This window comes from Sphaeroforma arctica (assembly GCF_001186125.1).
Source record: "Sphaeroforma arctica JP610 unplaced genomic scaffold supercont1.318, whole genome shotgun sequence".
Lineage (NCBI taxonomy): Eukaryota > Ichthyosporea > Ichthyophonida > Sphaeroforma > Sphaeroforma arctica.
In genome coordinates, this window is record NW_014040240.1 from 55,416 (window position 1) to 65,974 (window position 10,559).

A 10,559-nucleotide genomic window follows, 5' to 3' on the forward strand; every position below is an offset into this window, starting at 1 on the left:
CGCACACACACATATATATATATATATATATATATATATATATATACATATATATACACACACACACACACACACACACATATATATATATATATATATATATGGTACGTATATCCATCGACAATTTTTATTTTGGGTTTGAACCTACCAAAAGAACCTTTGGGTTGATATACACCCGTTTTCATAATAGACCTTCGTACACACAACAGATGATGGTGTGATTGAAGTGGCCCAACGTGACGATGGTTACTATGGCGACGCAGCGGTGCAAATTTTACGTGATCTACCACCAACACTGAAGGTGTCCCCGGCAAGCACACCTCGCAGTAAGAAATCAGGACAGCCAGTAGGAAATCCTTCTCTTGTCCAGTACACGAAGGCTGTGGGATTGAAGCAGCTATCCCCTGTAGCGTTTTATCGGTGTGCTTGATCTTAGGAGACTTATACTTATGTACATGTTCTTTCACGTGTTTATATACTGTACAGGTGTGCTTTGTTTTGTACGATTATGTCATATGGGGATACATTCTGTATGTTTGTCAGTGCTCCACCAAGTTATGACATAGCTTTCCGATAAATTATCACCCAAAACACTTCAAAAACGCTCAAAACCGCATCTACACATGGTTTGTACCAGCAAAAAGGTTAAAATAGTAAGGTTGAAATAGAAATTGTGCGGTGTATTTATAAATATTGAAAGCGAATGTGGGTCCGACTACTGATGTAGACAATCACAGGGCTCAAATGAGTACGCATCAACTCTGCGCCATATTTGCAGCCACATACGCATTCGTATATGTAAATACTGTCACGCACTTGGATAAAAAGTTTCAAATAACGTTTCTTCCAAGACAATTACAGTCTCATTACGGTTGTATAGACAGCTTACACCTCATTTCCTGCAAAATTAGGTGCATTCAGGTCAAAGCTGATGTCGAGCTTGTAGGTTTGTCAAGTTGGTCACAGCCAGTTGCCGTAGGCTCCTGAGTAGCAAAAGTGGGTGTACCGATTAGTTGGGCAACTTGATCCAATGAAGTGATAGGTCAAGTGAATCGCTAACTAATCTTGAGATTTTAGGTCTACGCAAATTCAGTTCTCATGCATAGTTCATTGCTGACTATTATCTCTCAACTCATCAATCATCTCGTGCTCCTGCAGTAGTTTCTTATCAATACCGTTGCCCACCTACATACTGTTTTCTGCTTTGCCTCTTTTCGCAGAATCCTCGCAATACTCGACGCAGAGCGATTAGCCGAGACCAGGAGCATTGTTAAGACACAATCGGTAGGATGCTCACAAAATGTACTAGCCTTTACAGAGCCCCGAGAATTTGTACCTTTACTGCATCTTACTGCAACACTATATTGAATCTGGTCCCGTGGTATTTATGCGTGCCGTTTTTTCTTATCAGCGTATTTCACCTTAGGTATATATATATTATATTCACAGAGTACGGTGTGCGATTTTCTGTGCTGCATATCGCTTTTATGTGTACATAATGTGGCAGTACAAACGAACAGATACATACATATAGCCAAATCAGTGTTCAGTTTTTGGGGCACATGCATCTGCATCAGCAAGTTCATAGTTGTGTGCGGCTACAATAGCGATATATGCTTGTGTATCGGCATGTTTGTACTACAATAGCGATATATGCTTGTGTATCGGCATGTTTTTACGTACATACATCTTCATCAGGAGTACCTACGTATGTGTGAAGTTGTACAGATTCGTACACGAGTGCACGAGTGTGATGTTATCCGTGCGTTGGGCGAGATCTAGGCTAAATTTTACTATGCTTTTTACTAAGCATTACCCAAGTAAATCTGCTGGACATATTTAACTGCCAGGATGTATCTATGAAACCTGAAGTGCATAACTGCATGCACAGATGTATCTGTACACAGGATTGTCGAATAATTCATGACTGTGCATATCAAATCTCTTTGCTTTGTCATATCCAGGTACTCACAGGAGCAATGCGCTTGGTGGACATAAAAGCTCACAAGTCACTTGATCTGTACGGTGTCACACTCCGCCTTCTCGATCAGAATCGATCGCACACCCAGGAGATACAATCGGTGGGCAAGCTGCTGGCCACGGTGCGCGCGTCAGCTCTTTGCATCAGTGCTGGGCTCAACAAGGTGTGTCAAATTGGTGAACGCGAATACGAATCCATATGTATTTGTAGTCGTGCTATGTATCAAAAGTGATGAATTACAGTCGGTGAGCAAAACTGCTGGCCACAATGAGTGCATCCGCACTTTGCATCAGCTTCGCACACAGTACTTTTTTTGAACGGGTGGAGCTGTATGTATATGTGATATGTATACCTGTAGGCATGTGGATATTCGTGTTATGTGTGTGAAGTTTTGGTTTATAGTAGGCAAGATGCTGGTCCCAGTGCGCGTGTTTGCTCTTCGCATCACCGTAAAACTGAACGCATTGCGTTCAATCCTTCCTTGCATAATACTGTAATCGATATTTCGTGATTAGGTATTCATGCGCATACACTTATGTCTCCCGTGTATATGAATGCATGACCACGATATGACCAGGGTAGCTGCCTTCCGCATCACCGTTGGGCAGGTAATCTTGTGTACTGAAGTTACATCCGTCATTGTTTATGTATCATTTATGCCTTGTAAGTACTAATAGTAGTCCTAATCTGAATGAAAAGTTTTGTATGTGGTGATAGGAGCGAGCTTATTGCCTAAACCGGAGTATCTGTCCTCCGCGACAGGCTTCAATACACTCAGGTGAAGGTTAATATACTATACTTATAGTAGGTAACGTGCGATTTTCATGTGTACCTGGCAACTCTGACGTATATATTCCACTGTGGCTGGGCTAGAACTCGGCGACTAGCGCACATGTCCGTTTGATATGAACCCAAGCATATATACATATTGATCACAAATGTGCCAAACTCTTACAAGCAATATCCTAGAGGGGTGTGCGCCAGAAAAACTGACAGGAATTTGGCGGTTTCAAAAGAGTGCCTTCCGCATTTATGACTCATTGTTCTACTACTTACGCAGTTAAATGCATTGCTGCCCGTTGAGGACCGACTTGAACCATTCGAGTGGTCGCTTACACCCGTTGCGGAGGAATCCACACCGAATAGGGTGAGTTCGGATTAATCAGGCAGTCAACTCAAGCAAGCACAGCGTCAATTGTTTCTCGTATACGTCAGTAGGAACAGCATGTCTGCCAAAGTAGTTTGGATCAGGAGTCAATCCCCGGAATTCAGAGACAATCAGATCTCGAAACTCGAAGCCGGTACAATTTCTCGATACTCTTTAAGGCTGAGCAGCAAACTAGCAATTCGGGACGCCATTCCTATGTTCGATCCGTCCATCAGGATGAGAGCTGACCTAGCTTAGCCTAATGGTAGATTGCGGAAGGGTCCTAGGGCGCACAGTACACGATGCATGGTGCCAGACTGCTTCTACTTATCAGTCGTCTGCATTGCAACAGCTAAGCGTGATCTTCGTTGGTCCAGCACGCAGCTGAATCCTCTACGAAGACGCCCTTCGGAGGTCTTGACCCTGTTTAAAACAGTACAACAATCAGCAGTATATATATTCTGCTACGATATATATTCAGCTACGTTCAGTATAGTGTCAGAGGCACTGTAAGGTGTATTCTGTTACCATGGGTGTACAGTTAACGCTTACAAGACCTTTAGTCCGCAACCATGACATCATGAACTACCAGACAGTATTATAAATTCGCAGATCATGGCCCCATCCATAACTGGCTAACGCTACTGCTGTTCGCGTGGAGGATAGGTATACTCCTCAGAGAATCTTGTATGACGACAAATATTCAGCAAAAGAATCCAAACGAAATCACAACCGAAATCATTGAAGTGATACTGCAACATTTTTGTTTCATGTTACAAAGTTGGCTCATAGGCTTAAACACAATCGACAAATTGTGGATGTTGGTTGCCAATTGTGTTATGACATTTGGACATTCGAGACGGGATTTTTTAGGGGAAAGCCGTGCCCCTCAATGAGCAAGAATTGACGATCACAACGTAGTTCAAACCAAGATGCGGCCAAAAGACAGATCCACAACCTAGTATACATACAAATCCATCACGAATCACATCCATGCAGAGCTACACATCGACGGCAAGGACTAAATTTGTCAACGTCTTCCTGCCCGTTTGGTAGTCGAAACCTTTTGTCAATGACATATGATTAAAGGCCGTACTATGAGTTGTACCTATGGATGCAAAAGACTGAGGTGCGCAAGAGATGCTCTGAAGGGTGGAAAGGTTGCTAACAAGAGATTGTCTACATTCTTGGTAACATTTTTCAGGCATAGTTTCAACTGGAATATCTGCATGGGCTCGCACCCATGTACATACACATACGTACGAATCGATTGACACCTTCTCGGATGAGAAACGGACCATGGTTAGAGTAAGGTCTCCTAGCATTCAGACTGAGATACTGGCAACTGGCTTTGCAAGCTCGTGACTTTTGCGAGCACAAAAACAAATAAGCTTGAAATCGCATAATCACATTTGTACGTTCGATAGTGTTTAATTCAATGTTCGTGACGCGATGATGTATGGTATGGGTCACGCGTGTTCAAATCGCCAATATCTTGAGGGTTTAGACCAAAGTAGCCATGCCAAGTACACAAAGAGTGCGCAATAGGCAAGATTATGAGGCAGTACCGTCGGTATAGTCCATGCAAACATAGATACATACATACATATCTACATGAATACATGAATACACAATACATGCACAAATACACAATACATACATGCATACATGCTTACATACATACATACATGCATACATGCTTACATACATACATATATGCATACATGCATACATACATGCATGGATAAATACATACATGATGCATAAATGCATATATCGTATATATAACAGTGGATACATACACACACATATATATATAAATACATACATACTACATAAATACATAAAAACATACATACGTACACACATAGATACATGCATGCATACATACATGCGTGCATACATACATAAATACATACATATATACATAGATACATGCATAAATACATAGTACATATATATGTACATACATACATACATACATGCATCATACATGAATGCATGCATGCATGCATACATACATGCTTCAGACCTGGTTGCAGTTGTGAAGTGTTAGTGTGAGTGTTCCATAGATATCAGACTGCACTTGCGCTCGGTTTGTCTATGCAGATTAATATTATACATAATTTATACTGAACGGTCTCCACGCTTTGGTGAATTTACACACAGGCATTACATACCTTTCTAAACACAATATATGTGTAGTGTTCACGCACATGTCTATTTGTGTCGATACATATTTTCTGTACATATATGCTTGGATGAATTGGCACAATGATGAGCAAAAATATTTCGGCGGATTGAATGTGTATAGGCGGACGTGTTTTATGATATTTGCATATGCATACAGGGTTGTGTTAATTGTTCTGATATTTGTGCTGTCTGGGTAGTGTAAAACATATATTCGCATTGCCCTTTCAGTAGTTTTGTCATGAGGCTGTTCGTTACTTCAAGTGCTGCGCGCACACTATCATCTAAGGATTATAATAGTTGTAAGTTGCGGTGCCCAAAATTTCGGTAGGGTGTTCGTATTATTTTGATGTTTCAAGCAACTGATATTCGATTAAATACCTACATAAATATATGTTCTTACCGGCTGTCTTTTGTTGTTTTATTCACACCGTGGCAATGTGACCTTGCACCCTTGTTATCTTATTGCTAATCTGGGATTGATGTAGAATGGTACATCATTCGCAGTAGCGAGCCCCATGAATTGAAATACGTAATGCGATTTTGACTCTCTTCTGTCACGCATTGATTATTCATACTATGCGCATTTCTACATCACAGTTCTAGAAGGTGCTTGGGGTATCATTGATACAATTGAATGGATGAGAATTATCATGCAATATCTGAAATTGAACAGAGTGCTACAAAGCCTGCACGCGAGAGTATAAGATCGAACATCAGTCAAGCCAACTACTTGGCCCCAGTCGTGGCGAATGTTCGTGGGAGCTGGGACTATAGTAAATCCAAACGTCCAGATAACGAGTCTGGCAATATATCCGAAGTCTGATGTTGACGCTGCTACGACTTTGCGAGTCATCAATCACCAAGGCGCATCGGAGCCCGATTTGGGTCGGTGAACAGTGTCTCATTAAAAGCCCAAATGTGGAATTAAAGAATATCTACCTTCTGTCTCATCAGTATGCGTACTTCGGTACAATCCGTCAAAAGAATTAAAACACATAACATCCTGCTGTATCAAATCGCGTACTAGAGTACAAGTCGTCATAAAAGTTAAAACGCATATTGTAGCATGACCTGCCAAACTCCCCAGCCCGTTCTTTAAAAGCGCTTGCATCAGTGAACCTTTAAGGCTTGAGTGTTTGGCCTGTGTTCTCAAAGCATCAGGTTCCAATGGCATAAAATAGATGGAATAACTATAAAATCTGATCAGCATAGGCTCACTGATTGTTATCCAATACAACGATTTATGCGTTCAAGTCAAGGTGAGCTGTTATTTCATAAACACTTTAAAATAGATTCCTACAAGCACCTTATTATAAATGAAAGATTGCATACCAACAACTATAAGCAAGCATTTTAAGCAGTTATACTTCCAATATTGATGATAGAATGTATGTGATGCAGATTTGTTTTATGCAGTCCGGTTAAATTTAGGTAATAGATTGCTACCCTCATTCATGTTTGCCCGGAATATATGCACCAAGCGATTCTCACGTTGGTGCGTGCAAATGATCTGCGAGATATATTGTTTTTAGCTCATGAATCGTTTTTGATCTTGCATAAATGCGGGTATTTGTATTAGAATACTGCCTGCGCATGACATCACCTATCCCCATCTGCAACTTTTCTTACATATACTCATCTACAAGTGTTGAAGTCAATGTGTCAATATGTAGTTTACGAAATACATTTCAAATTTATGATGCTCGCAAATTTGATAAATCAGAGTCGTTGAAATTCAATATCAGATTTGAATTTGATGCTCTATGTTTGTACTCCAAAATGTTTGCATGCGAATGTGTACCGTGTAATCATTTTCAATCGATATTTTTTTTAACCCGTGGCTTATATGTCTTCAGTATTCGCAAAACTATGTTTATGTAAAATTGTTCATTTACCTTATGGCTAGATAGTGCACTTAATTTATATATATATATACATGTATATATACATATACATATACATTATACATATATATATATATAATTAGAAATATATAATACAATTATATATATATATATATATATATATACACACATATATATATATATATATGACGCATGAAGCCCTCATGTATATTTAAGTATGGTCTTCATCGCAAGTTAGTATAGAGAAGGGTTCAGATTTGTTAGATACCAAATCAGTCACCGGTAAGTTAATGGTAATCTAGTTGTCATAGTGTGGAGATCATTGTAGACACCGAACATAAAATCCTATTCCACTTAACAACACGTATAGAGTTTCGCACCCCTGTGTAGTGTGGTCACCAACAGTAGTATAACTTAGAAATCGTACATTAGTGTGCGGTCAAAAACACCCAGTAACAACCTTCACGTTTCAACCTGCTCGATTGATACGTATACTCGATTGCATGTCGGGCCACTGTTGGCTGCAGGAATCCGGGTGTAATGCTACGGTATATCGTTATTGTTCTTAGGTCTCTTAGTTATTACTTAGAAGTGGTCAAGAGAGAAATCTCGAGTGCATTCACAACATCCAGCGCACGTCTCAACAATTGTGATGTCAATCGACTTGTTTGTTTTCAAAGGTCTAGTTCGCCGAATACATAGACGCTTTATCAGATACAAATAGACTAGATCAAACACGATCACGCGACGGCTCACGTGCCAACGGTTCACCCGTCATTCTTCCAGGCAGACTGCACCTTCGCCCTTGGGATATAGACAATTGTGCCGGGTTTCTTCCTATCAACTAATACCCGTGCCTCCTGAGCGGCGCTTCTTCTTCTTCTCTTTCGCAGCGTCTCCTGCACCAGCTACCAGTGCCTTGAATTCATGGGCGGCTTTCTCTTCGACCGTCTGAGCGGTAGCCTTCTCCTCTGCGGTTTGGTCCTCAGTCCCAGCTTCCTTTATTGTCACGGCCTACTTTTGTACCCCAGACCTCTACTGTGCTTCAGCTAACCTACGTGATACAACTTGTTTCTGCGTCTCAGCTTCCTGTGGTGCTTGCTTCTCTGCCTCCGCTTGCTTCTCTCTGTTCTCTAACCTTGGCGTCCTGAGCCGATAACTGATATACAGCGGCGACTTGGGCCACCATAAACCACTGGGCACAACACACTGCAAACATCACCGACAACCTGAAAGTATCCTTCACCTCCTGCAGGTACTCTGTATCGCACTTAATTAACATTTGATTGCGATCTCACCCCATGAATCAGAAATCCTCCACCTGGGGAATCTCTTTCTACATGGCTAGCTAGGCCTTGAAAACTATCTCGTCTGACAACTCAAAAGCCATCTAACGAGACCTATCAGTCTTAGGTCGGACCAAACTTGGAACGACGTCTCCGGTCTAGTTAAGCAGCAGAAGCATATTTTCTTGAAATGTGTATCGATACTACTTGATCGCTATTCCGCTGTAAGTCCAGGTACATATCATTAATGTCCACTATTGCGACGACTCATTGCCAGTGATTCGGAATAATCAAGATATAACTTTGCCGTTTCACCATAGACAACTGCCTCGGCTGTTAGCTCAACCACATCCCACACTCGAATGTTTATTACTGCAACTGCATCTCATGGACAATAAAATGTCTACAAACTGCCTTCACCGGGTTTTCGGTTACTGTCTTCACACTAATTTCAGCTACAGCACACCAGTAGCCCATACGCACACACTATAATCCCATACCCGTCAGCCTGATAGTATCCTTGAGCTCTTGTAGTCCTTCCTCGCCAGCCTTGAGATGGTGCTTGATGACTATCTCATCTGAGAGTTTTCTGTTTCGTTCGTACTCACCTCTCACCCATAGTCGTATTTCCTCACGTCGATCTAGATCCTTAATCATCAAAAGCTCGCGCATAAAGGTACGGTATTGTGTGCGAACAGTGATCGACAGCATAAACTGCTTGAACCCTATGGGCGCCCTTGAGAACCTAGACATGCCGCCAATGAACTTGACAAACTTCAATAAGCCTGTAATGGAGGATATTGCGCAGTCCGTGGATGGGGAAGGTATTTATTTACTATTCGAATGAGATGATATTTGCTTCTCCTCTTTTTAAATAAGTGTGTTGGAACGTAAACGCGTGTTTCCACCCCAGTTGAAATCCCGGCGGACTAAACGTTTAATTTTAACACAAACGGGTGGTTATAAAAACGGGTTTCAAAATGCGAAACTAACTGTTACCGTTTTTATTTATTTAAATATACTGCTTCAGGGCTGTGTATGTATTTACTTATATTTAGTATTATTCTCTATACCCCCCAGAAATAAGTAATAACCCCAGCAGCTGTTGTTGATGTCTTGAACTTTATTTTTTTTAATATTATAACGACTAAATTTTTCTAAAAAGACAATATGTATTTATGTCCCCATAAATACATATATGTAAATATAATCCATTACTATGTAATTGTATTTATGTCTAATACATTGCTATGTAAATATATCAGATTTCTGTTTTTGTTTTTTATATAAAAAAACGCTTCAGATATATATTTACAATACGAGCATTTGATCGCAATTCACCTTTCTCCCTTGTGCAAATGGCAGATAACGATGTTCCGATAAAAGGATAGATACAATTCATATGTATTCCTATTACTGACAATACACACACCCACCCACCCACCCACACAAACACACACACGTATACACACACACCTCATAGTCACTACATGAGCTGAACATACGAGTCATTCTGAGGCGTGGTGGATAAACGTAAATGGTATTCTCCCGGAGAGGGCGCTCTCGTATCAGGAGAACCAGCCTAGACAGCCCCCGAGACCACACCTATATCAGGTTGAGCAATAGTGAGCCATCCTTTGATGACTTCCATAGTTCGCTATCACCAGTAAACAGTCTAGATAGTGACGATAGTACGGGCTACGACATGAATCACACAGCCACCCACACCAACAACACTAGCATGTTCAACGCGAACAGCAGGAGCATATTCGGAGGCGGCGGAGGGGGCATGGAAATGCGAGAGATGGACGATGATACGGAGGTCATCGACGTGCTCGGGCGAAAAAACTCAATTGAGTGGAAAAATCAACCTAGTAGTCTCACGAAAAAAATGAACTTATGCTGGGATAGGGCTTGGAAGGTACGTTTGTACTTTCGATGGATTCATCATGCCACTACCGCGTATTCGTTAATAAATTAAGATATTGCCCGTAAACGTCATTATAACGCCAGGTAGTTTAATATATAAACACACATACATACACATTTACGTGCTATTCTGCAATCAAATACATATTAACGCAAGC

General features: G+C 40.9%; 4 protein-coding genes across 4 annotated transcripts in view; 2 read left to right on the plus strand and 2 right to left on the minus strand.

Moving 5' to 3' along the window:
• SARC_05147 (hypothetical protein) overlaps window positions 1-3,283 on the plus strand; it is a 3,936-nt gene extending 653 nt beyond the window's left edge. The window contains exons 2-5 of the mRNA XM_014301000.1: window positions 210-420; window positions 1,221-1,284; window positions 1,965-2,144; window positions 3,042-3,283. Of these exons, the coding sequence (XP_014156475.1) occupies window positions 210-420; window positions 1,221-1,284; window positions 1,965-2,144; window positions 3,042-3,143 (557 nt within the window). The 3' untranslated portion in view covers window positions 3,144-3,283. The remainder of the gene's footprint in view (window positions 1-209; window positions 421-1,220; window positions 1,285-1,964; window positions 2,145-3,041) is intronic.
• A 4,743-nt stretch (window positions 3,284-8,026) lies between these two features.
• On the minus strand, window positions 8,027-8,468 carry SARC_05148 (hypothetical protein; the record flags this gene model as incomplete). The annotated part of the gene is made up of 2 exons (XM_014301001.1): window positions 8,027-8,200; window positions 8,325-8,468. 2 exons carry the CDS (start codon window positions 8,466-8,468, stop codon window positions 8,027-8,029), a joined length of 318 nt encoding a protein of 105 aa, XP_014156476.1.
• Window positions 8,469-8,958: 490 nt separating this feature from the next.
• On the minus strand, window positions 8,959-9,225 carry SARC_05149 (hypothetical protein; the record flags this gene model as incomplete). Its single annotated transcript, XM_014301002.1, has 1 exon — window positions 8,959-9,225. The coding sequence occupies one exon, from the start codon at window positions 9,223-9,225 to the stop codon at window positions 8,959-8,961; it is 267 nt and encodes an 88-aa protein (XP_014156477.1).
• Window positions 9,226-9,944: 719 nt separating this feature from the next.
• The window catches only part of SARC_05150 (hypothetical protein), a 14,185-nt gene continuing 13,570 nt past the window's right edge, over window positions 9,945-10,559 (plus strand). The window contains exon 1 of the mRNA XM_014301003.1: window positions 9,945-10,393. Within this exon, the coding sequence (XP_014156478.1) occupies window positions 10,010-10,393 (384 nt within the window). The 5' untranslated portion in view covers window positions 9,945-10,009. The remainder of the gene's footprint in view (window positions 10,394-10,559) is intronic.